Source organism: Thamnophis elegans, chromosome 10 (genome assembly GCF_009769535.1).
Source record: "Thamnophis elegans isolate rThaEle1 chromosome 10, rThaEle1.pri, whole genome shotgun sequence".
In the NCBI taxonomy this organism is placed as follows: domain Eukaryota; kingdom Metazoa; phylum Chordata; class Lepidosauria; order Squamata; family Colubridae; genus Thamnophis; species Thamnophis elegans.
This window is the reverse complement of record NC_045550.1, coordinates 4,841,066-4,867,721: the sequence shown is the minus strand read 5'-3', so window position 1 is coordinate 4,867,721 and position 26,656 is coordinate 4,841,066. Positions and strand designations below refer to the sequence as shown.

The window sequence follows — 26,656 nt, the reverse complement described above, 5'->3', positions numbered from 1 at the left end:
AAGAAGGCCAAGTCAGTCCCTTTATATAATAAAGAGTTCTCCCCTTCAGCTCCAGGGGGATAGGATTAAGGCATGATAATATTGGTTTTAGGTTTTATTAGGATTTGTATGCCGCCCACTCTCGAGAGACTCAAGGCTGCTTACAGATAAAGCGGGGAAAGGGGACATATAAAAATTAAAAAGAACAGACATTTAAAATTACACAACATTCATATAACTTAGGATGGGGCTGGATGAATCAACCCTTTACCCAACTCGCCACATGGCATCTGAGAATTCAACCAAACCTGGATTCAAAACGCAGCCTAGAGAGTTGCCCCTGCATGGCCCCTTGGGAGTCTGACAACCAATCAGAATACAAGCTCAAGATCAAAGGCCAGAGAGGGCATAAAACCAGGGACTCAGCATCTCAGCTTCTCTTTTTCTCCACCAACATTGAAGCATGTGATCACCTTTTTCTGTTCAGGGCTCAAGCCATGTGGTCCTGTCCACCATTAAAACCATCTTTCCAAGCAGCCTCCATGTCTCCAGTGTCTTTTCCCCCACTTGGAGCCGAACCCAGAAGGACATTTCTTTCATCAGGAGAAAATGGAATATTGAGAAGTCAGCATGCATCTTACAGGACCCAAGAGAAGCAGAATCTCAGGAACAGGAAGGAGCAATGAGATAAGAGTTATTTCCTATGGGGAAGCAGCTTGCCCACTAATATTACGAAGCTCCAGTGGTCTCAGATGAAAATCAGCGTTCAGAGTATTTCAACTTGAACAGCATCTAAGGCAGAATGTATTAGTTCAGCTGCTGAACAGAGACAAGATGCCCTTATAAGGTGATTTCTAGCTAATCCATCAACAGCTTGACCTGATATGGCTTCGACGTCCATTACCTCCAGCCAGCATGGGGTTTATTCTCCACTGAACAATCTATCCATTTAAATAACTTTTCAAAACAAAAGCTTTCAAAAACAAGTTAAAGCAACAAGATCAATTAATCTGAAACTGCTCAGGACTCACCAGATGAAACTATAAGTATCAGAGCTTCTAAATGTAAGAAACAAATACTCAATATTCAAGCATTCTTGGCAGAGGTGGGTTCCTACCAGTTCGCACCTATTCGGTAGAACCGGATTCGTTTGGTTCGTCAAATCTACTGAACCGGTTAGAAGAGGTTCCACCAGTGGACCCGGAAAGCAGGCCACACCTACAGAAGAGGTTCCAAAATTTTTTGAAACCCACCACTGGTCCTTGGATATGATTATTCTACACTATCATGCTCATATTTATAAAACTCAGTGCCTCTGTGAAAGGGAAGGATGACTACTGCGTTTGTGGGGCAATCAGAACATTGCGTGTGTTGAAGTTGTTTTAACGCAAACCAAAGATGCCTTTTAAAAAACAAGTTGACTCTCACAAAATGGTTGCCCTGGGGAATGTGGCCAATCACAGTGTAACAATTGATGTGAAGGGGATTTACCTGATGTAATGGTATGTATGTCAAGGTGCTGAGGATTTAATAGCTGCCAGCTGATGAAAGGTTGTAAGCTGTAATCAGTAAGCTGATTCAATGTAAGACAAGGCTGATGCGATGAGGCTGATGCATATTCTTATGCATGCCAGTGCTGTGTGTGAGATAATTTAAGGTGGTTCTGACAAGTGTCGTCGGCATCTTCATATCCGGTCACATGGGCGGCAATCCACTCCCATCCGGTCACATGGGCAGCAAGCCACTCCCACAAAGGAGGCCACACCCACAGAGTAGGTTCGAACAATTTTTGAAACCCACCACTGATTCTTGCCATCCTTTTATCCCATGTGTTTTGTCTTATTTTACCCAGCAACAACAGAAATATAACTACAAGCCATATCAGTGAGTATTTACCCAGGGAAAGTAGAAGAATCTTTTCAGATTGTAAGAAAATCTGAATAACAACTATCTTAAGATTCTATCCTTTCTATGTCTGTTGTTGAGCTGTTAAGAAATGAAAGGCTGTTCTTATACTTTGTTTTAAAATAAGTATTTTTAAAGCATGTTTCTAAAACCTTAATGAATGTACAAATTATAAGACAACTTCCAGATAACAATAATTAACAATCATGTCAGCATACGAGAGCTAGGTAGGTTAAAGATAGTTACTTTGTCCAAATATGCTCGGGACAAACAATTTTAATGGGCTATGCAGGTATCTGGAATTTTAGAAGAATGTTATAGACTCTCTCACAAAATGGTTGCCCTGGGGAATGTGGCCAATCACAGTGTAAAAATTGATGTGAAGGGGATTTACCTGATGTAATGGTATGTATGTCAAGGTGCTGAGGATTTAATAGCTGCCAGCTGATGAAAGGTTGTAAGCTGTAATCAGTAAGCTGATTCAATTGTAAGGCAAGGCTGATGCGATGAGGCTGATTCATTGCAGCTATGATATAACCCTTTTAAGACTCTGATTGGAGGGCCACACAAGTCTATATATATATATAGGTGGCCATTAGAGGGTGTTTCGCTCTCGTCATGATTTCCATTCTCTCCTTGTGTCAGAGCTGGGTGGTAAGGGATTTTCATCTACCACGTATATTTCTGTATATATAAACCTCTGTTAATTGTCTTAAGGCTCTATGTACTGTGTTAGGCTCCTGGGGTTTATCTCATAATACTAGTCATGTTGCCAAAACTCTTGACAACGTAGACATGCTCTTAAGAGGCAGGGGGAAGGTCTCCAGCCTGGGAAATGGTCTGATAAGAGATAGGTGAATCCCTACAGGAGTGTTTTTGGAGAGACTGTCCCTAGTAAATCAGCTTTCAGAGCAGAGGTGGGTTCCTACCAGTTCGCACCAGTTCGGTAGAACCGGTTCGTCAAATCTACCAAACTGGTTAGAAGAGGTTCCACCAGTGGACCCGGAAAGCAGGCCACACCTACAGAAGAGGTTCCAAAAATTTTTGAAACTCACCACACACACACACACACACACACACACACACACAGAGAGACTCATAGAGAGAAAGAGAAAGAGAAAGGAAGAAAGAAAAAGTGAGTGAGAGATGAAAGAAAAAAAGGAAAAAGGAACAGAGAGACAAAAGGAAGGAAGGAGAGAGAGAGAGAGAAAGAGAGAACACATGTCCAGCAATCCACTCCCACCAGGTCACATGGCCAGCAAGCCACTCCCACAAAGGAGGCCACACCCACAGAGTAGGTTCAAAAAAATTTTGAAACCCACCACTGCTTCAGAGTATTTCTACTTAAAAAGCATCTAAGACAGACTAAAACAAGAGGAGGGGAGAAATACTTTCCATGATGGCTGTTAGCCTTCAAGGTAGTCCAGACCACAAGCAAACTTGGAAACATTTTATTTTAAGGTTACATTAAACGGAATCTCACAAGATTGAAAGCATTTCTCCCTTTCGCTCTTTTTAGTTTCTAGAAAATCAGGACAGGTGTCTTCCAAAACATTTCCTATGCTTTCCCCCCAACTGAGCTGCCTCTTATCCAGGGGTGGGTTTCTCGCCCCGTTCCAACCGGATCGGTTGGAACGAGGCCGGCGGCGTCCTCGTGCACGCACGCGGCGTCCTTGTGCACGCACGCGGCGTCCTTGTGCACGCACGCGGCGCACGCGTGCACGCACGTGGCGCGCGCATGCGTACTAGCGTCTGCGCGATGCTCCAGCTGCTCCTGGAGGATCGCGCAGGCGCTGTATGCGTTCTGCGCATGCGTGGAAAGCGCAGAATTTGTAAAAACTGGGTAAGGAGCGGGCGCGGGTGTGCGGGCGCGCGCGGGCGCAGGGGGGGGGGGGCTTCGCCGTTCCCGGAAGTTACTTACTTCCGGGTTCGGCGACCAACCGGATCGCAGGGACCGGTGCGAACCGGTCGAAACCCACCCCTGCTCTTATCCAACCACTGCTAAGTGGCGCAGTGGTTAGGGTGCAGTACTGCAGGCCACTTCAGCTGACTGTTATCTGCAGTTCAGCGGTTCTAATCTCACCAGCTCAAGGTTGACTCAGCCTTCCATCCTTCCGATGGAATATCCCAGGATCATTCCCACATACCATCACATCTGGTGAAGGAGTTCTTGTCAATTTTTTGAGCTTCTCCTTACTCCCACTATAGACTTGATTGCCGTGATTGCCTTTGTCTGTTTCCCCCCCAGGAAGATGGACATATTTCTAAACAAATGTCTGGATTGCAACCATCAATCATTTCTATTCAACCAATGTTTATAGGACCTATAGCATGTGAGTATGAGTGTGTCCCAGCAACATTTTTGTCAATAAAGATGACGCGACAGACTTGTGCTCTACTTTAATTTCCTCCTCCATTTAATCAGAAAAATTATAATTGAAATGGGTGTGAAGAGGGAAATATCCTTGAGCACACTCTAACCTAAAGGTATCATACTGTCTTTCCTACCCTAAAATATATTGCGAGGCAAAATAATTCCCTCTTTTGGAAACAGTGGATGGGAAAAGGAGGGCTAAATCAATTCGTTGCAAAGAATTTCAGGGACTATAGATTAATACATCAATATAAGACAATTTTCTTTTTAAAATTTCTTTTAAACTGGGGTTTTATTTTTCCTTTTATTTGGGATTTTACCAGGGACGTGCAGTCAGGGGAGGCAGGGAGGCAGGGCCTCACCACTGTCATCATGAAAAGAAAAGAAAAATTAAAAGGAAAAAGGCTGAGGTAGTTGCTGCCAGAGTCACAGTGGATGACTCTGCTTAGTGCTTAACTGTTTAAAAAAGACTCTTAAAAAAGTGCCCTCTACAGGAGGAGGCGGGAGAACCACGTGCCTCATTTACTCTTTTATGATCACTCGAGCAGAGTTAAGCAAGGGTTAAAAGGCAAAAAATTCCTTATGTAGATGAGGCACGTGGTTCTCTCGCCTCCTCCTGTAGAGGGTGTATTTTTTAGAGGATTTTTTAAACAGTTAAGCAGAGTCATCCATTGGGGGCTCTGGCAGCAGCTAACCCAGCCTGACCTCAGCAGCTCTTACCTTTTTCCTTTTACATTTTTACATTTTCATCATGGCAGGCAAGAGCAGAGTTGAAATCCTCTGTGAAACAGCTGGAAAAGGTATGTGGGTCGGAAGGAGGGAGAGGAATTCAAAATTAATGTAATTTGTAAGTAATTGTAAGTAATTTGTTTGTGTGTGTGTGTGTGTGTGTGTCCATGTACATGTGTTTGTTATTTCACTCAAACAAACTCTCAATTTGAGAGAGAGTTTGTTTGAGAAGAGAGGGAAGGGCGTAGGAGAAGGAGAGGCAGGGAGGGCAGCCCGCCAGCTTTCTTTCTCTGTGTCGGGGCAGCCCGCCAGCAGAGGCGGGTCTTTTACCCACCTCTGCTGGCGGGCTGGTGCTTTCTTTCTTTTGCCCAGAGGCGGGCACGTCCAGCTCTTCGTTCAGCGAGAGGTTGATCAGGTTCTGGTAGAGGTTCCGGACGTCCAGAATGGAGCTCATGGTGCCGCACGCTCATGCTCCGTTCACCGAAAGCAGCACCGACAACTCCGCTTTCTGGCGCTTTCTTTCACCCGCCTGTCAGAACTCAGGCGGTCGAAAGAAAGAAAGTGCTTTAGACAGTGGGATGTTGGGGGAGAAGACTGCCTCACCAGCCATAAACCTCACCGCACGTCACTGGATTTTACAGTACATCTACTACTTTGGACACTGCTACTGTTTAAATTTGCCAATGCATAAAAGAACAAATAAGTAAGTAAATAAATATGAATGTGATATTTAGCCATATCACCAACAGTGAAAGCAATGATGCACAGTTTCAAAAATGTGGCAAAGAGTAGCATGCATACATAAGACAAAAGACAAATTTTGCAGTAGACTTAATGGAGCTTACATAACTCAACTTACCACTCAGTGGATGAGGAACCGTATATTGTTTCTTCTTACTTGTAATGGGAGTAGGGGAAAGCTTGCTGGATAGAGCAGTTCCTTGTTTTTCCCCCAAATCCTCACTTCGTTGTGCTTTCCTCAGTTGTACTATGTGTTCAAGTTTTTTTAATCGTTCTTGTGAGTGGGAAATAAAATGAGGCTTGTGAACTTCCAGGGCCTCCTGAAATAAGCAGAAATAAAGAGGGCATCATTCAGTCACCCTTAGTGATATTTTTCTATCGTCCCAGGAAAGGATCAGGAAGTTTTCTTTTCAAATCAGTCATCTGAAATTCTAGCTGCAGTGGCTGGTAATGGGGCATCTTTTGGCAATGTAGACTGTGCAACTTCATAGAAAAATGGGTACTGGCTTTTGCCACATGTATGAGAGACGATAACCAGTGCTGTGTACATATTCCTTAATCAAATGTGTTCATTTTGTTCTAGTAAGATATTTTATTTATTTGTTTATAAAAGTTTTATGCTGCCCATCTCACCATCCAAAACAATTCCAGCTGGCTTACAATAAAATAAGAATACAATAATAAAGAATTGAAGAGGACGTGAAATGTCTTCAATTTCTTTTTTTTATTTTAATTTTTTTATTTTATCAATTTCATATATACATTCACAATTATATGATCTCATAACTGTTATTAATAATATGTATTTATAACAATTTTTCCCTACAGTTGACAATATACTTGAAAATTGCTTTCTTACCATCCCATAGATCCATCTTATCTTACAACGGTCCTACTTCTTCTTCCCTCCCTCCCTCTTTCTTTCCCTCGTTTCTTCTCTCCTACTCCCCTTCCTTCCCTCCTTCCTTCCTCCCTCCTTCCCCTTTCCTCCTTCTCTCCTTCCCTCCTTCCTTCCCTCCTTCCTTCCTTCCTTCCCTCTTTTCTTTTCTCCTTCTCTCCTTCCTTTCCCCCTTCCTTTCCTCCTTCCTTCCCCCCTTCCTTCTCTCCTACATTCCCTCCTTCCTTCCCTCCTTTCTTCTCTCCTTCTCTCCTTGCTTCCCTCCTTCCTTCCCTCCTTGCTTCCCTCCCTCCTTCCTACCCCCCTTTCTTCTCTTTCTTCTCTTCAATTTCTTATGTTCCAATAATACTTACATTGGGAATTTGAATAGAAGCCTGTGTATAACCAACATGATTTTCCTGAAGTTAATGCAAGTAAAAACTCATTGCAGAACTCCAAAAATGGTAGCTCAGGTAAGAGCCCACTAAATATAAAGAAATAAGGAACAGGTAGGCATACAAGGCCTGGTCTGGTCCCTTTATTCAATTTTGCATATCTTATGCAAGTCTAATACTTGAATGGACTATATTTTGCATGTGCTATTTAAAATCAGGATGGACAGCTCAAATTCCCAGGACCACACGTAAAATAATACCCTGAGCCTGCTTCAACCCCTATTACTGAAAATTAGTTGGTTTTATGCTATTTTGAGGATTAAAAAAACCTAGGAATTGTAATGTAAACACTAAAATATACTTAATATAATTCAAAAGCCAAAGATTCCACCACCCCCAACCTCAGAGGGGGCAGATTATGGCTGTAACCACCTGTATCCATCTTCTTTACATAATTGCTCTATCAAAAATATTCAGTATTCTGAATTTGAGGAAGAGAGATATTTTCCCCAGAGGTAGTTGTATAGAAATCCTAGGATATGAATTCACCTAATCTTCTGCAGTTAAGGGGAATTACCAGATTAATAATAACTGTAAATAATGAGGAGGGAGATGGTAAGAAAAAGTATACAATATATACACAAATATTAGCATGGGTAAACCAGGATACTAGATAAGTCATTTCCAAATTCAGTTCTCAGTGTATCATGTAAGCAAATTGCTTACTGCTTCTCAGCAATAAGAGCACTTTCATAAAACTATTGTTTCGGTGCTTTTAAAAAAAACATAGGAGCAATAAATGTCTTTTTACCCCTAATGGATTTCCAAGGAAATAAGCATATCAATAACCATATGAAGAGTTAGCAGGGAATGTGGATATTTTACCCTGAGAGTCAGTGGGCTTGAAGGAATTTTCTCAGGCTCTAAGCAGACCTCTGAATATTGGAAAGCTTCATATTTCTCACGAGGAACATCTGGTTCATGGGCTGCAGAGGTGGTTAACCTATTGACCATCTCTTTCTTCATATTTATCTTATGTTCTTCGGAAGGGCTGGTTGACTCATATAATTTGTAATCACCTAAGAAAGACAGAAAGGCTTATTTATTAAGGGATGGTAGCCAATTTGTTTTTCGATTCTTCTAGATATTTTTAAACCCAGGAGGCATCTATAAAAGAAATATATACTTGAAGTTGTTGAGTAGAGAATGTAGAGTTTCGTGCTTGTTTAACCCTGGGAGTCAAATCATACAAAGTTTCATAAATAAGCAAAAAGTATTGCGAAAGTTTTCCTTCAGCTGGAGATCCACTAAATCTGGGTGTATACCAGGCCTATTGCATTTAACTAATTATACACCAGGAGAAAATGAAAAGACAGAATCTATATATTGTATATTTCAAAATCCTTTCAGGTTATTTCTGAGCACAGAAAGAGGTGGCAATAGAAGAACTAGTTTTCCATCTGCTTGCTGAGGCCAGAGTCGACTAGTCTCCCTACCAGAGGTGGGTTCCTACCAGTTCGCATCTATTCGGTAGAACCGGTTCATCAAATCTACCGAACCGGTTAGAAGAGGTTCCACCAGTGGACCCGGAAAGCAGGACACACCTACAGAAGAGGTTGCAAAGTTTTTTGAAACCCACCACTGGTCCTTGGATATGATTATTCTACACTATCATGCTCATATTTATAAAACTCAGTGCCTCTGTGAAAGGTAAGGATGACTACTGCATTTGTGGTGCAATCAGAACATTGCGTGTGTTGAAGTTGCTTTAAGCAAACCAAAGATGCCTTTTAAAAAACAAGTTTACATCATATTCTTATGCATTCCAGTGCTGTGTGTGAGGTAATTTAAGGTGGTTCTGACAAGTGTCATCGGCATCTTCATATCTGGTCACATGGGCGGCAAGCCACTCCCATCCGGTCACATGGGCAGCAAGCCACTCCCATCCAGTCACATGGGTGACAAGCCACTCCCACAAAGGAGGCCACACCCACAGAGTAGGTTCGAGCAATTTTTGAAACCCACCACTGCTCCCTACTCCCCACCCCCCAAAAGCATTCACTCAGACCTATTGACTTGTTTCCATCAAGCCATTATAAGAAGTGTAATTTTCATTTGTCTTTATTGTTTTCTTTCTTCTCAACACTAAAGAGTCTAAAGGCAAATGCTGTCATGTTACTTTATTGATCTCTACGTCTCTCCAGAATAGCTGTAGAACGACCTCTTTAAACTGGTTGAACAGTCACCCCGATGGCAGATGCTGTTCTGTTCAAGTAGGTCTAAAGTGAAAGAGATTAGGGCAAAAGGCCTCTAGCTTCCGAGATGTCTGTAACTAACCAGGAAAAAAAAATGGTGTATTATGGGGACTAGCACCCAGGAGATGCCAATTCTATATGCAGCAGCTGTGAAAAAGGCAAACTGCATACGATGGATCATTAGGAAAGCAACTGAAAATAAAAATGCCAACACTGTAATGTCCCGTGACCCGACAAAAGGGTGAACGTCAAAACTGCGCCTGACTAAACCGCGTCGCTAAAACCGCGATGTCATCAATGCTGCGACAACAGCGTGGAGACAACAGCGCAGAGACGGAAGGGCGCTTTACAATAGCACGGAGACAGAAAGCTGATTTAACTTAAGGTAAGGGTTAGGTTTAGGGTTAGGTTTAGGGTTAGGGTTAGGGTTAGGTTAAGGGTTAGGTTTAGCGTTATGTTTAGGGTTACGTTTAGCGTTAGGGATTAGGTTTAGGTTTAGGTTTACAGCGCGCTTCTGTCTCCGCGCTGTTGTCGGCGCGATTCAGCGCTCATTCGTCGGAGCGCTTTAGAACACACGGTTTTATCACCGCGGTTTAGTCGGGCGCGGTTTTGTCGTTCACCCTTTTGTCGGTGAACCATAATGCCCTTATGGTATGAGTTCATATATAAATTGCTGCATACAGTTCGGGTCTCCAGATTAAAAAAAACAAGACACATTAAGTGCCTTCTCTATGCTACTGTCTAGCCTAAAAGAAAGATGTTGGGTGGGAGTGTGGTACACAACCAAGAGATATAAAACCATGCATAAATGGAGAGACAGCAAAGAGAGAGAAGTTCTCCTTTGTTCTTCAGAAGATTCAGACTGAAGAATTATTGTCCAATGAACCTCTTTAGAAGCAGATACAGGGCAGGCAAAGAAAGCACTTCTTCAGCTAGCAAATAATTAACTTGCAAAATCCAGGTATAAATTGCTGGAGGATAATTACATCAGAGGTATGTACTCTATCTCCTGGTTGGGTCCCATTGCAGAGGGATCCTAACTATAGTGAGGGGATTTTTTTTTACATTCTTGTATCCTTATATTCTGGGACCCCCTTGGGGCTGAAATCCTAACCAGCCAAAGAAGGAAGAAGTAATAATGCTGAGTCCCCTAAGAAAATTCTTGGAGGAAGAGATGTGAATCAGAAAGTTCAGCCTGCAGTTCATACTGCTGGCAGCTACTTTTAATCATTTCTAACCAGAAATGTGAGAATTGCTAAAAATCCAAGGGGTGAAATGCTACCCCCAAAACTTTAACCTTAGACTGTCTACTGTCGACCTAACCCCATTCCTAAGAGGTCTGTAAGGGGCGTGCATAACAGTGGTGGGTTTCAAAAAATTTTGGAACCTACTCTGTGGGTGTGGCCTCCTTTGTGGGAGTGGCTTGCTGGCCATGTGACCTGGTGGGAGTGGCTTGCCAGCCCTGTGTTTTGTTTTGTTTTCTTTCTTTGTTTCTTTCTTTCTTTCTTTCTGTCTGTCTTTCTTTCTTTCTTTCTTTCTTTCTTTCTCTCTGTCTCTCTCTATCTCTCTTTCCTTCCTTTTCTCTCTTTGTTCCTTTTTTCTTTTTTCTTTCATCTCTCTCTCACTTTTTTTCTTTCTTTTTATTTATTTATTTCTTCCTTTCTTTCTCTCTCTCTCTCTCTCTGTGTCAGTCTGTCTGTCTCTGGGGGGGGCAGTGGTGGGTTTCAAATTTTTTTGCAACCTCTTCTGTAGGTGTGGCCTGCTTTCCGGGTCCACTGGTGGAACCTCTTCTAACCGGTTCGGTAGATTTGACAAACCGGTTCTACCGAATAGGTGCGAACTGGTGGGAACCCACCTCTGGTGCATAAGCACAACAATGTGCCTACCGTTCCTGTCCTAATATTTCTTTTTATTTGTATCCCTTTCATGTATCCAAAATCATGTTTATACATATATATGTTGTTTCATACTTGATGAAATAAATAAATAAATAAATAAATAAATAAATATAAAAGTTCTGACGACCAGCTGTGTGACAATCAGCTGTGCCGCATGATTTATATTCGCTAGAAAGCAGGAAATCCTGCTTTCTAGCGAATCTAAATTGCACGCACGGTTATTCCTAAACTCCATGGCTTAGGCCCAGGGTACCTGCGAGACCACCTACTGCCACTGGTAGCCTCCCACCGTCCAGTGCCATCCCACAGAGTTGGCCTCCTCAGGGTGCCGTCGGCCAGACAGTGTCGGCTAGCGACCCCCAGGGGGAGAACCTTCTGTGTGGGAGTGCCTTCCCTCTGGAATGAGCTGCCCCTGGAGCTTCGCATAATCCCCGACCTCTGGTCCTTCCGACGCGCCCTAAAAAGTTGGCTTTTCCAGCAAGCCAACCTGGCCTGAACAAAACAAAACAAATTATTGATCATTGTTAATTTTAATTTGAATTTTTTTAAAAAAATGTTATTGTCTTTCTAATTGGGTTTATTTGGGATATTCTATTTAATTTTTTTAAACTTTTGTATTATGTGTTTCTTTTAATGTTGTACGCTGCCCTGAATCCTTGGGAGAAGGGCGGCATATAAATCTAATAAACCTAAACCTATTTCCCCCACCCCCCCTCCCTGTTCTACTTACCTTCAGGGGTGAAATTCTCTGAAGTCTGCTACCGGTTCGCTTCACACACACATGCGCGCAAAGCGAACCAGTAGCAGACTTCAGAGCACTTCACCCTTGAAAAATCCTATTTATTTTACTACCCATTTCACTTTAATTAGGCAATATCCTAGACTGGCAGTTCTCATTTGTTTTGAACTCAAAATTGTCCTAATGGTTTATGTTTGCAAATTCTTATAACTTAAAGGTTTTATATCCAACCTCTAATTTATGTAACAACCAATGAAAATTGCAACAACTTATTTTGATGCAGATAATTTTACTTTAATCCTTTGACATTTAGCATTTCATCCAGCTTTTAAAATGTGAATTCCTCTGATGGAAGCTCGTTTTAAAAGCAAGTGCCATGTTGCATGCAACATTCACCAGCATACTTTCAGAAACTGTACTTAATACTAATGTTCATCTGCTACAATGTGGGTGAGGTGGTCAATGGGGTGGAACATTCCAGTGGTGGGTTTCAAAAATTGTTCGAACCTACTCTGTGGGTGTGGCCTCCTTTGTGGGAGTGGCTTGCCGCCCATGTGACCGGATATGAAGATGCCGACGATACTTGTCAGAACCACGTTAAATTACCTCACACACAGCACTGGCATGCATAAGAATAGGATGTAAACTTGTTTTTTAAAAGGCATCTTTGGTTTGCGTTAAAACAACTTCAATACATGCAATGTTCTGATTGCACCACAAACGCAGTAGTCATCCTTACCTTTCACAGAGGCACTGAGTTTTATAAATATGAGCATGATAGTGTAGAATAATCATATCCAAGGACCAGTGGTGGGTTTCAAAAATTTTTGGAACCTCTTCTGTAGATGTGGCCTGTTTTCTGGGTCCACTGGTGGAACCTCTTCTAACCGGTTTGGTAGATTTGACGAACCGGTTCTACCGAATAGGTGCGAACTGGTAGGAACCCACCTCTGGAACATTCTCAAAGAATTCAACAGAGTTTATAATATACTTCTACACCAATTACACATTTCTACTCATAACATGATATATGGAATGTTTTGATCTAACTTTAGTTGCTTCACTAATGATGGATAGAATATGTTTATATTCTGGATTATTCTTTCTCTGGCAATTATACCCCCTAAAGTGCTATTACTAATAGATGAGAAACTAATAAAATAAATATTAAAACATGATACCAATTCATTATAAATTAATCTAGTCAGATTTTTAAATTGTTTTCATTATTTATTATCCTGATTAAGTGTTCTTTTATGATCAACATTTTCTCGTTTAATTTATTAATTCAGAGAGGAAGTTGCATCTGAAATTCAAATAGCCATTTACAAAATGCTATATGAGCCTCTCACTAAAAAATGCAGGTTTAATTAGAATAACAAATAAAGCATCATTGATGTCCCTTTCTTGCCAAACTGACAATAAACCTAGGACATTGTTTCACAGAGCGAGTTGCAGAAAGAAATTATTTTGTACATACTAGAAACTTTTTCAGACCAGCAAACAAACAAACTATATGTTCTGCACCTTTTTGGGAACAGTATAAAATACTTTATTGATAGTTGCTTGGATTATTTTGTGGTTCCCACTAATTATTGCTTGCAGGCAAAAGGTATTTCTTGCAGTTCTTCCAATGCACCTTTTGGTATTTTGTCATGCCACTGTTGCAGTCAATCTGTTCGGTCTTCTTGCAGCGGTTAACTAGATGGTCAACCGTTTCTTCAGCTTCTTTGCAGAGTCTGCATTTACTGTCTGTTGCTGTCTTTCAGTGGTGGGTTTCAAAAATCGTTGGAACCTACTCTGTGGGTATGGCCTCCTTTGTGGGAATGGCTTGCCACCCATGTGACCGGATGGAAGTGGCTTGCCGCCCATGTGGCCGGATATGAAATTATGAATTAGTACTTAGGTCGGTCCAAGTAGCTATTCAGAAGTTAGTGGTTAGAAGCAATCGTAAAGCAAGATATGGAATTAAAACCAGAAATATTTTGTTGGCTATTTGAAAGGGAGTATAATATATATTTAATTTTACACATGTTAGCAGCTGCTGGAATTGTGTTTGCACAACAGTGGAAAAACAGAGATATGTAAATGAATAAATATTACAATGTGCAGGAATAAATAAATTGACAATTAAAATCAAGGAGGCTTTGAATACTTTTTCACGTGGGATTGGTTTTAGCAATTGCCAACTAACGGAAACAGAAATTAGAAATCCAAAAGTATGAAAGAAAACACCAATTATGTAAGGAAAGGTCCCTAAAATGTATAAGGAAATATTACTAGATCATTATTAATGCGTAGATAACTGCGGGACATTACACACCCACCAGCGGTGGGTTTCAAAAAATTTTGGAACCTCTTCTGTAGGTGTGGCCTGCTTTCCGGGTGCACTGGTGGAACCTCTTCTAACCGGTTCGGTAGATTTGACGAACCGGTTCTACCGAATAGGTGCGAACTAGTAGGAACCCACCTCTGAATTGTTCTAACTGTCAGGAAATTTCTTAGTTCTAGGTTGGTTCTCTCCTTGATTAGTTTCCATCCATTGCTTCTTGTTCTGCCTTCAGATGCTTTGAGAATAGGTTGACCACCTTCTCTTCTTTGTATCAGTCCCTTAGATATTGGAACATTGTTATCCTGTCACTCCTAAACCTTCTTTCCATTAAACTAGACATACCCAGTTCCTGCAGCCATTCTTCATATGTTTTAGCCTCCAGTCCCCTAATCCTCTTTGCTGCTCTTCTCTGCACTCTTTCTAGAGTCTTGACGTATTATGTTGTTGTTGTTGTTATTATTATTAGTAGTGGTAGTAATAGTTGAATATTACTGAAAATAGCATTTATTAAATTATTTCATATAATAAATGTTTGTGGATTGATGAACAAACTGAAACTTTAAGAAGGAGTTGATGAAAGTTTCTGCTAAAGACATCATCCTGGCTTTATATAAATGCATGGGAATCCATTGCATTCCAATGCAAACATTTCAAAGCAGACCGCTGCAGAGAAACCTCCTAGTACAATACTATGCCATTTAATTATAATGTAAATTTTTACTCCTTATAATTGAAGCTATGCTTACCTTTGGAGCATGGAACTTTACCGTTACAATCATTTTCATCCAATAATGATTTTGATGATACCTTGATGTGGTGTGTAAGATCAGAAAACTTGTGGTTTTGCAAAACTTGAGCATTTCTCTCTTTGGACTCTGATGTACCTTTGGGTAGATGTTTGTCTTTCAAAGAAATCCTACCATTTATTATTAATTCCTTTTTAGATGATTGCTCCAGAAAGGAATCAGATGCAACTTCGTGGTATTTGTCTTTCCTGCTTTGCTTTCTGTTGCTTCCTGAGAATCCATGTGCATCTATTAAAAATTAAGAAAAGGAAAACCAATTGCAAACCATACATGATATACCATTTCACACTCCTTGTGTCATTTACAAAACAGCAATTTTTTTTAAATTGAAGGATCGAATTCATTAATATACTTTTACATTTCAAAGAAGTAGTGCTGTCTCACCATGACTAAAAAACTGTGTACGATCATTAGCCTCTTCACTTGCTAGTTCCCTAAACTGTTTTTAATCATGTTATTTTTTTTCCTAACAAGACTACCTGTGATTACAAATTAAAGCCTTCTTAAGCAGCACCGACATTTCATTTCCATTTCCACAGTACAAGGTTGTACATGCTACAACTTTAAGACAGCCACTGGGGAAATAATTGTCAAGAATTAAGGTATGCTTCATAAAAGATACATTATTGGTGTAATTTATTTCATAAACATATTGCAGCAGCCCGCTGTTTGACACAGATATTCGACTACAGGTAGGCTTTCTCTATTTTGGGGGCAGAAATTTATCGCAATTTATGTAGCTTTCTGTTAAGCTTCTTGGAGTGGAAATGTGAGAAGATTAGTGAACAATGTAATCTGATTCGGAATAAAAGACAAATTAATAAATGGCCATTAGCCCAAATGACTGATTATTGAGATTCCAATGTATAATGGATGAATAAACCTAGATCTTTGGAACTGAGACTCTTCTATAGGTTTACCCAGGAAAAAAGCAGCTGGCCTTCTTGTCAAAAGATATATGTATTTTGCCAGAATCATATTTCCCAACGAAGCCCAGAACTGGCTTTATGCTATTTAGAAACACAAGGAGATGAATGAAAGTGATGCTGGTGTCAATGTCAGTCCATTTTAACATGTAATTTTATTAAAACGCCAAAGTTATATGCTTAAGTTTGAGGATTTTTTTAAAAAAAACCTATCCAACCAACATTTATGCTATTCTTTATGAAGAAATATCAATCACCCAAAACTGTCTGGCTTATGACTTCCCTTTTCTATAATAAACTTTGAAGTTCACCTGTACCAGTGGTGGGTTTCAAAAATTGTTCGAACCAACCCTGTGGGTGTGGCCTCCTTTGTGGGAGTGGCTTGCCACCCATGTGACCGGATGGGAGTGGCCTGCCGCCCATGTGACCGGATATGAAGATGCCAACGACACTTGTCAGAACCACCTTAAATTACCTCACACACAGCACTGTTCTGATTGCACCACAAACGCAGTAGTCATCCTTACCTTTCACAGAGGCATTGAGTTTTATAAATATGAACATGATAGTGTAGAATAATCATATCCAAGGACCAGTGGTGGGTTTCAAAAATTTTTGGAACCTCCTCTGTAGGTGTGGCCTGCTTTCCGGGTCCACTGGTGGAACCTCTTCTAACCGGTTCGGTAGATTTGACGAACCGGTTCTACCGAATAGGTGCGAACTGGTAGGAACCCACCTCTGACCTGTACAGTACTTTTCAAAGTAAATTGGAATAATCAGATTTAACTGCCCTGCTCTAACCTTATGTTAACCCTTATGCATGCTTATTCTTGTATAATTTTGAATAGGTATGGGAATTGGGAGTCCTCCTGGACCCACACCTGACTTTTGACCACCATTTGTCAGCTGTGACCAGGGGGGCATTTGCCCAGGTTCGCCTGGTGCACCAGTTGCGCCCCTACCTGAACCGGGAGGCCCTCACAACAGTCACTCGTGCCCTTGTGACCTCTAGGCTGGAGTACTGCAATGTGCTCTACATGGGGCTGCCCTTGAAGAGTATCCGGTGACTTCAGCTAGTCCAGAATGCGGCCGCGCGAGTGATTGTGGGTGCACCTCGTTTCACCCACATAACACCTATCCTCCGCGAGCTGCACTGGCTGCCTGTTGATCTCCGGGTGCGCTTCAAGGTGCTATTTGTCACCCATAAAGCCCTTCATGGTAGTGGATCTGGGTACTTGAGAGACTGCCTACTGCCAATTACCTCCACGCGACCAATTAGATCACATAGATTAGGCCTCCTCCGAGTTCCATCTGCCGGTCAGTGTCGACTGGCAACCACGCGGAGGAGAGCCTTCTCGGTAGTAGCTCCGACCCTTTGGAACGATCTCCCTGTGGAGATTCGTACCCTCACCACCCTCCAGACCTTCCGCACAGCCCTTAAAATCTGGCTATCCCGTCAGGCCTGGGGCTAAAGACTGTAACCCACCCGAATGGTATGAATGTTGTGTTTTTTAATTATGTATCGTTCTCATGTGTTAAATGTTTGTTTCCCCCCCCCTTGAGTTGTAAGCCGCCCTGAGTCCCCCCAGGGAAAAGGGCGGCATATAAATAAACTTTCATAACTCATAACTCATAACTCATTAAGGAATTATTTGATTATACTGTTTGGATGTGCTGAATTGCTAACCTAAAAGACCTGAAAATCCATCAACTTCATCCATCAACATCCATCACGTCTTTCCTATCAACTAAAGCAACCCAAAGGCATTGTGCCAGCCAAGTTATTTTAATATATTATATGAGAGAAAATGATCGCTCCTCCCTAATTTGATGATAAAAAATATGACAAATTAAAGAATAACTTTCCAAAACTATAAATTTAGTGCTAATGGTGCTAATTTGGTTTCACCAAGATTGGAGCTCAAATAACATTTGCTATTAATAACTATGATGAATGGGCAGAAAATAAATTTGGATCCACTATTATAACAAATTAGCTTTCTCTCATACCAATAACAATACTCAAGTTGCTAAAATGAAGGTGGTTGAGAAAAAAAATTAGCATGTGTTTTTATGTGTAAAGACATAATCAGACATCTGTTCTGGAACTGAAAATATATTCTTAGGCTGAGCTCAAGTTCAGATATGCTCTTTTCTACAATTTTAATTGTCTATTCCCAGAATGATTAATTTGCACTTGTTTCTGATAGTGAATCTCAGGAGTCTGCTGGAAAACAGAAGTAGATCACACATCTCAATCTGTTCATTGTGATATAAAATACCAAGCTGATCCTACCGCAGTTGACACTAGGAAGGTACTTCCTAAATTGCTCTAGTATTGTTCCTGAAATAGAGATTGAGTCTCTCCCCTTCCACACATTCTCTCTTTTTCCTATCCCGTCTCTCTTAATTTCCTAAACATATTTAATATATTGTCTCTTTCATACGCTCCCAGTGGGAGCTACAAGGAGGCTCTGCTGGTTCAATGACCTTTTTGGTAATGGAATTACAGTAAGCTCCCCCTTAATTACAGCAGTGAAGCTAAAATAAAACAATTTTTTGCAAGGGGAAAAAAATGAAGAAGCTCATCCTATTTGGCAAGAAGATTTCTCTCCAGCTGTGATTTCTATTAAACTTTGATGGTTTCGCTACACACTCTTTCTACAATCAGAATGGGTTCAGGTTTTCTGGGCCCACTCAGCTGGAACCCTCATTCTAAATAATCATTCACTTCCCTGTCCCCTATGTAAGACAAGTCTAAAATTAAGACTGCATAATCCATATAGTTTGCAAAACTATAAAAGATAATGCATTTCGGACACCAATGCATAGAGGCCTTGTAGAGTGGCTTTTTCTGAGAAATAAACAGGCAATAGAAGAAAGTGGTATGCTGTAGGGAGGGACAGAAAACAATGAGCAGAACAGAGGTGGGTTCCTACCAATTCGCACCTATTTGGTAGAACCGGTTCGTCAAATCTACCGAACCGGTTAGAAGAGGTTCCACCAGTGGACCCGGAAAGCAGGCCACACCTACAGAAGAGGTTCCAAACATTTTTGAAACCCACCACTGGTCCTTGGATATGATTATTCTACACTATCATGCTCCTATTTATAAAACTCAGTGCCTCTGTGAAAGGTAAAGATGACTCCTGCGTTTGTGGTGCAATCAGAACATTGTGTGTGTTGAAGTTGTTTTAACGCAAACCAAAGATGCCTTTTAAAAAACAAGTTTACATCATATTCTTATGCATGCCAGTGCTGCGTGTGAGGTAATTTAAGGTGGTTCTGACAAGTGTCGTCGGCATCTTCATATCCGGTCACATGGGCGACAAGCCACTCCCATCCGGTCACATGGGCGGCAAGCCACTCCCACAAAGGAGGCCACACCCACAGAGTTGGTTCGAACAATTTTTGAAACCCACCACTGGAACAGACACATGTCATGGAAACAACAATATAACCTAATCAATACTGTAGTGCCAAATTGGAAAAAAATCCTTTGAAACAAGAGATGGACAGAATGGCATGATCTGGCATTATGTACTTCCCTACATTCCACTCAGAACATTTCCACCCAAAGTTTTGTGGCACTCCCATATCTGCTTCTCTTCTTACAATCCCCAAATATATATATATTTTTGGGGGGAGGGTGGTTGGTTATTTCCAACTCTGTTGTAGTACAGAAATAATTGCTCTGAGGTCAGGTTTAGCTGGTAAACCCTAGAACTCTGTGGAAATTAGTAGTGGAAACAATGGAAACCATGACTTCCTCATCCTTTCTGTGATTCCTGAATGTTACCTCCACTCGCACGTCCTTCAAAGGCCTTAAGAGCCGAATAAACACATAGAATTAAAAGTGACAAGATTCCTGCAAAATTTCTCCCAATATTCAGCAGGGGATGTAGCCCAGAATGCTTGAGTTTTTATTTTTCCCCTTTTGAGTAAAACTTTTTTTGAGTAAAACCTTTTGAGTAAAACCTTCCCCTTTTGAGAAAGGATTTTTGTTACTAGAGAATCTGTGTTCCCTCAAGCATTTTTATGTCTTGTGCTTGGTGCTACAAAGCCTACAATAATGAAGATACTGTAATTCTGGGCCATTTTCAAACTCTTGTTAAGGAACTGTGGAATAGAAATTATTGTAGAAGAGATGTACCATGATATAAGAGGTAAATACTCTTATACGTGAGCATTTATTAACTTAACAAAATTCACAGGTAATTTAGCATACTTAGATAATCTTCTATGTTAACACAGCAATTTAAGTTACAATGTGTGAATCTCATCTGTGAGAATGATAGGGTCTCCAAAATATGTACTGTCATTCTGGCAAATACAAAGATTTTAAAAAAATGAAAAAATAAAATAAAATTAAAAATGTTACATAGAAACTATCTGGCTCTGAATCGTAGAGATGTTTTCTAGAGTTTTTAGCTATTTTTCTTCACTCCTTTTTGAAAACAAAACAAGCTCATAAGAAATGAACAAAAACAAGCTTAATTTTTTTAAAAAAAAAACCTCTAAAAGATATATTAAACTTGGTTTGAAAATTTAAGCAGTGTTCTCATCAGACCCCAAGAAGTGGAATTCTAGGAGTGCATTCAAACTCAGACACCATTTAATCACTGAACTAGCATGAAAGCTGCAGTACTACAATTTTTTTAAAAAAATTAATAACATTTTAGATAAGAATTCAAAGATTCTTATCTATAAAGAAGAATTAAGAATGTTTAGTTCTACCTTAGTCAAATTTCAGTTTTTTGATCTTCCTAAATTATAACTGCTTCTAAAAAATCAGCCTCTGGCTTTTAAGGACCTTGTTTGTTTCAGTTGGCGGCTTCATCCTCTTGAGCCGAGGTGGCGCAGTGGTTAAATGCAGCACTGCAGGCTACTTCAGCTGACTGAAGTTCTGCAGTTCGGCTGTTCAAATCTCACCGGCTCAAGGTTGACTCAGCCTTCCATCCTTCCGAGGTGGGTAAAATGAGGACCCGGATTGTTATTGGGGGCAATATGCTGACTTTGTAAACCGCTTAGAGAGGGCTGAAAGCCCTATGAAGCGGTATATAAGTCTAACTGCTATTGCTATTGCTATTCTCATCCTTGTCTCCACTATCCATTTCCCATGACTTCTATCTGCTGCTTATTACAAATGCTACAAAAGTTGAAATACAGACAGCCAAGAAACAACAATCCAAATCACTAACACAGCCAAGTGGCTCCCTACATATACTTTGCATAACAGACCAGGTATATAGTGATCACTCACCACTGTGAATAAAAACACTTTTAGGTTTGGGGATTTTTAATACCAGTTGATACAGACTACCAAGTGGTGGGATTCAAATAATTTAACAGCCGGTTCTCTGCCCTAATGACCATCTGGGTAGGTGGGGCTCGGTGGTCATGTGACTGGGTGGGCGTGGCCAACTCAAGGTCACTCAGGTCGATGGGCGCTTCACCTTAGCTGTTACAATGGTAATAAGGGTTAACCGGAGAGGCAGTTTCTGTAAGCAGGTCAATAAAGATGAGGCTAGAAACAACACCAGAATGTTTCCTTCCTGCCTTCCTTACAGGATTAGCCTTGTAAAGTGGAAAAAAAAACAAAAGGAGATTTCTTCCAACAATCGGTTCTCTGAACTACTTAGAAAATTACCAACCGGTTCTCCTGAATAGGTGCGAACTGGCTGAATCCCATCACTGCAGATTACCCAAAAATCCTTTCAGTTTGGCTAGTTCTGATAAATTAGAGAAGTATAGAAATCCAATACTTTTGTACCGTATAGTAGTATATTTTTCTATTTCTTGTGTTGTTACTTTTATTCCATTGTACTATATTAAGTTTTGTTTTCCTAAGTTTATACATATTCCTGGTAAAAGCAAGGATGAAGGACAGTTTAGATATACAATATAAGTACCAATAAAGGAGAATATTTGTAGCTCAGGGTGAAATGGGCGGGGGGGCTTGGTGGGTCTCTGAGTTTGGTTGCTATATTGCAATGTTTCATCACCGAAACTAGCACTAAGACTAACACTGATGGTGTTACCTAATTTGGGTAATGAAACACCTGCAAGAAAACAGCCGAGGTGGCGCAGTGGTTAGAGTGCAGCACTGCAGGCTACTTCAGCTGACTGCTGTTCTGCAGTTCGGCTGTTCAAATCTCACCGGCTCAGGGTTGACTCAGCCTTCCATCCTTCCGAGGTGGGTAAAATGAGGACCCAGACTGTGGGGGCAATATGCTGATTCTGTAAACCGCTTAGAGAGGGCTGAAAGCCCTATGAAGCGGTATATAAGTCTAACTGCTATTGCTATTGCTATTGCTAAAACAACTAAGCTCAGAGAGCACCACAGTAACAAGTACTTAATATGATTGTATATAGGTCAGATTGTGATATAGACTGGTTTTAAAAGCATCTTATCCAGGATCCCGCATTATATCATATACGCTGCCTTTTTCACATACTCTATGCATCTAACTACAATGAATATTACAAAGAAAGATGTACTACTTATAAAGTTTTAATTAGTAATCCTGGAGGAAACCATTAGAGATAGAAGTGTTAGTAGACAAAGAATGTGTATCGTAGTGAGTTTGAGTGTGGGTGGGTGTGTTTCAGAGGTGGGTTCCTACCAATTCGCACCTATTCGGTAGAACCGGTTCGTCAAATCTACCAAACCAGTTAAAAGAGGTTCCACCAGTGGACCCGGAAAGCAGGCCACGCCTACAGAAGAGGCTCCAAAAAATTTTGAAACCCACCACTGGTCCTTGGATATGATTATTCTACACTATCATGCTCCTATTTATAAAACTCAGTGCCTCTGTGAAAGGTAAGGATGACTACTGCGTTCGTGGGGCAATCAGAACATTGCGTGTGTTGAAGTTGTTTTAACGCAAACCAAAGATGCCTTTTAAAAAACAAGTTTACATCCTATTCTTATGCATGCCAGTGCTGTGTGTGAGGTAATTTAAGGTGGTTCTGACAAGTGTCGTCGGCATCTTCATATCCGGTCACATGGGCGGCAAGCCACTCCCATCCGGTCACATGGGCATCAAGCCACTCCCACAAAGGAGGCCACACCCACAGATTAGGTTCGAACAATTTTTGAAACCCACCACTGGTGTGTTTTGAATCTTTCGGCTTTCTACAATGTTTTAAGAGAGAGGAGAGGTGATATCCTTCCCTTTTTCCTTGAGTTTCTCACCATAAAGCTATAAAAGCTCAGATTGCAGGTTGGAACCAATTTAGCACTATGCCGCACAGCAGGGGAAAGCTAATTTTACAGATAAGAGGGGAGAAGAACAAAACCACGCTTTCCTTTTTCCCCATGAGATCTGAACAATATAGTCACCCCCCCCACCCCCGCGTTCTGACTGGCTGCTGCAGCCCTGAATAAAGTAATTGTTTTAAAAGGAGTGAGGATCAGGGCCTGCCGTGCTGCTAAACCGAATGAGATGTTTGCCTCAGCTGTCGGCTGTATGGGAGGAACAGTAGTAACTGAACCGGAGTTGTTCCTTTGCTGCAGGACAGAACTGTAGCTTCTTCACAGCATGCTCTGCACGCCCTCTGCTAACCTGCTGCCCTCGCCTGAAATGAAGCACATTTCCCACTCTGCAGTATGGAAGAAAACTTCATTTATCAATCTGGTCAGTTACCGCCTATGGAAATAGGGAAAGTCTTTCTTGTCTTGCAGTGCAAAATTTCTTGGGCTGGCTCTGATGATGACGATGCATTAATATTCTAAGGGTACATTTGGAATTCGCAGAAGATCTCCCGCAGATGTCCCCTGCATGCTGTCGAAGGATAGGATTCTCTGGCACATTATGGAAGGTTACACCCAGAGACAAATACATGGATAATCCTCAGCATTAAAAGCATAAGACAAATCTAGCTGTCCAGTTAATTGGAACTGACTTTAATATGTTTAAATCATAGTGGTGGGTTTCAAAAATTGTTGGAACCTACTCTGTGGGTGTGGCCTCCTTTGTGGGAGTGGCTTGCCACCCCTGTGACCGGATGGGAGTGGCTTGCTGTCCATGTCACCGGATGGGAGTGGCTTGCCGCCCATGTGACCGGATATGAAATTATGAATTAGTACTTAGGTCGGTCCAAGTAGCTATTCAGAAGTTAGTGGTTAGAAGCAATCGTAAAGCAAGATATGGAATTAAAACCAGAAATGTTTTGTTGGCTATTTGAAAGGGAGTATAATATATATTTAATTTTACACATGTTAGCAGCTGCTGGAATTGTGTTTGCACAACAGTGGAAAAACAGAGATATGTAAATGAATAAATATTACAATGTGCAGGAATAAATAAATTGACGATTAAAATCAAGAAGGCTTTGAATACTTTTTCACGTGGGATTGGTTTTAGCAATTGCCAACTAACGGAAACAGAAATTATAAATCCAAAAGTATGAAAGAAAACACCAATTATGTAAGGAAAGGTCCCTAAAATGTATAAGGAAATATTACTAGATCATTATTAATGCGTAGATAACTGCGGGATATTACACACCCACCAGTGGTGGGTTTCAAAAAATGTTTGGAACCTCTTCTGTAGGTGTGGCCTGCTTTCCGGGTCCACTGGTGGAACCTCTTCTAACCGGTTCGGTAGATTTGACGAACCGGTTCTACCGAATAGGTGCAAACTGGTAGGAACCCACCTCTGGTTTAAATCCAAATCACAACTAAATTGAAGCACTATTTTTTTTAAAAAACTGTGGCCTAATGGTAAACACATCTATGTTTTTCTATGAACAAAAAAGATGTTATTATATCAAAAGTATGCAGGTAGACCACAATTGAGATCAGAATTTACATTGATAAGCAAGGTGGTTGTTAAGGGAGTTGCATCTAATTTTAAAACCTTTTTGCCACATTTGTTAAGAAGTCACACTAGAAATAAAAATTAATATAAGCAAGAAAATGGTAGGAAAACACCTGCCTGTCGTGGCTAGCAACAAAGGAGTGTTTATATACTTCGATTGTTTAGACACTGAGTAATAATGGAAAACTGGTGAATTACCTTTAAAAAAATATCAATTGAAATGTGGACTTAGATACAGCCGTAGCAATTTTAAACATGTGTCGAAAACAAAATCTAAAATCAGCATTCGGTGCCATTGAGTTGGCAAATATATGAAAGTATTAAATAATCTCTGGAACTGCATTTGGTAAACATTTTCTTTTAGCATTACACAATAAATCTTTCCAAAGGCTGCCTCATGTTTTTGTACAAGGAATTGTAGATGGGCCAGAATAAAATACAAACAGCTGTCAATTATTTCTTACGGAGTTATGTAGAAGCAAGTACTGGACAAGAGACAAAACAAGGGGGAAAAAAGCAACTTAAAAAGATGAGATAATGCAAGCCACTTTTCATATTCTGGGAACAGTATTGTCTGGAGATTCAGGCATGTATCTCTCATTAAGGCTATCTAGAATAGTATTTCTAGCTTTCCAAACAACACACTCAAAATATATGCAACCCACAGAGAACAGCTAGAATGGCAATTGGATGGAAATAGAGTTTAGCTATTATCCTAGTTGAAAAAAAAGACTTAAAAGCTAATGAAAAAAGACATGAAAATCTAAAGCAGTGGGGAAAACAAGAGAACAAATAGCTAAGAAAACAAGCAGGCTACTTCCATTAGCAATGTTCACACAGACTCACTATGCACTGTACAAAGCATAGCCTTTATGAGAATAGGAGAAAGGGAAAGGCAGAGGAAGAATGGGAGGGAAGGTAAGAGTAGGAAAGAGGGGAGGAATGGGAAGAAGAGGGGAAGGGTAAAGGGGAGGAAGGGGAAGGAGAGAAGGGAAAGGAGAGGAGGAAGGAAGGAAGGTGAGAAGAAAGAGAAGAAAGGGGGTAGGAAGGAGGGAGGGAAGGAGGGAGGGAAGCAAGGAGGGAAGGAAGAAGGGAAGGAAGGAGAGAAGGAGAGAAGAAAGGAGGGAAGGAAGGAGGGAAGGAAGGAGGGAATGTAGGAGAGAAGGAAGGGCGAAAGGAAGGAGGAAAGGAAGGGGGAAAGGAAGGAGAGAAGGAGAAAAGAAAGGAGGGAAGGAAGGAAGGAGGGAAGGAAGGAGGGAAGGAGAGAAGGAGGGTAGGGGAAGGAGGGAGGGAAGGAAGGGGAGTAGGAGAGAAGAAACGAGGGAAGGAAAGAGGGAGGGAGGGAAGAAGAAGTAGGACCGTTGTAAGATAAGATGGATCTATGGGATGTTAAAAAAGCAATCTTCAAGTATATTGTCAACTGTAGGGAAAAATTATTATAAATACATATTATTAATAATAGTTATGAGATCATATAATTGTGAATGTATATATAAAATTGATAAAATAAAATAAAATAATAATAACTAAAAAAAACAAAGCATAGCCTTTATGATGTGTTGATAGAGTGAGTTGCAGTTTTCCAACTTGAACGCAACATTCCTTCTGTTTAACTTTTCATTCAAATGTTATTTCCCCCTTTGACCAAGATAAACTAGCCATACCTTGAACCATCTTTGTTGCCTTTCCCTAGATGGCTTTTTGTTCATGCTGTGTGGAAAAGCAATCTCTTTTATATAGCAAACAGTATCATGCAGCTGGTGGGTAGTCTGGATAGATTTCTGTTAAATTTTTTGAAGGAAAATACTTGGTTAAGGGCAAAGCATACACTGAGCCAATCACTAATGAGTCTAAATCCCCAGGGTTCCCCATCCT

The 26,656-nt window shown here is 40.8% G+C and overlaps 1 protein-coding gene across 1 annotated transcript in view; it reads right to left on the bottom strand.

The window, feature by feature from the left end:
* C10H10orf90 (chromosome 10 C10orf90 homolog) overlaps positions 1 to 26,455 on the bottom strand; it is a 52,969-nt gene extending 26,514 nt beyond the window's left edge. The window contains exons 1-3 of the mRNA XM_032225577.1: positions 26,446 to 26,455; positions 7,886 to 8,079; positions 5,847 to 6,048 (exon numbers count right to left, since the gene is read on the bottom strand). Of these exons, the coding sequence (XP_032081468.1) occupies positions 5,847 to 6,048; positions 7,886 to 8,079; positions 26,446 to 26,455 (406 nt within the window). The remainder of the gene's footprint in view (positions 1 to 5,846; positions 6,049 to 7,885; positions 8,080 to 26,445) is intronic.
* Positions 26,456 to 26,656: the final 201 nt, after the last annotated feature.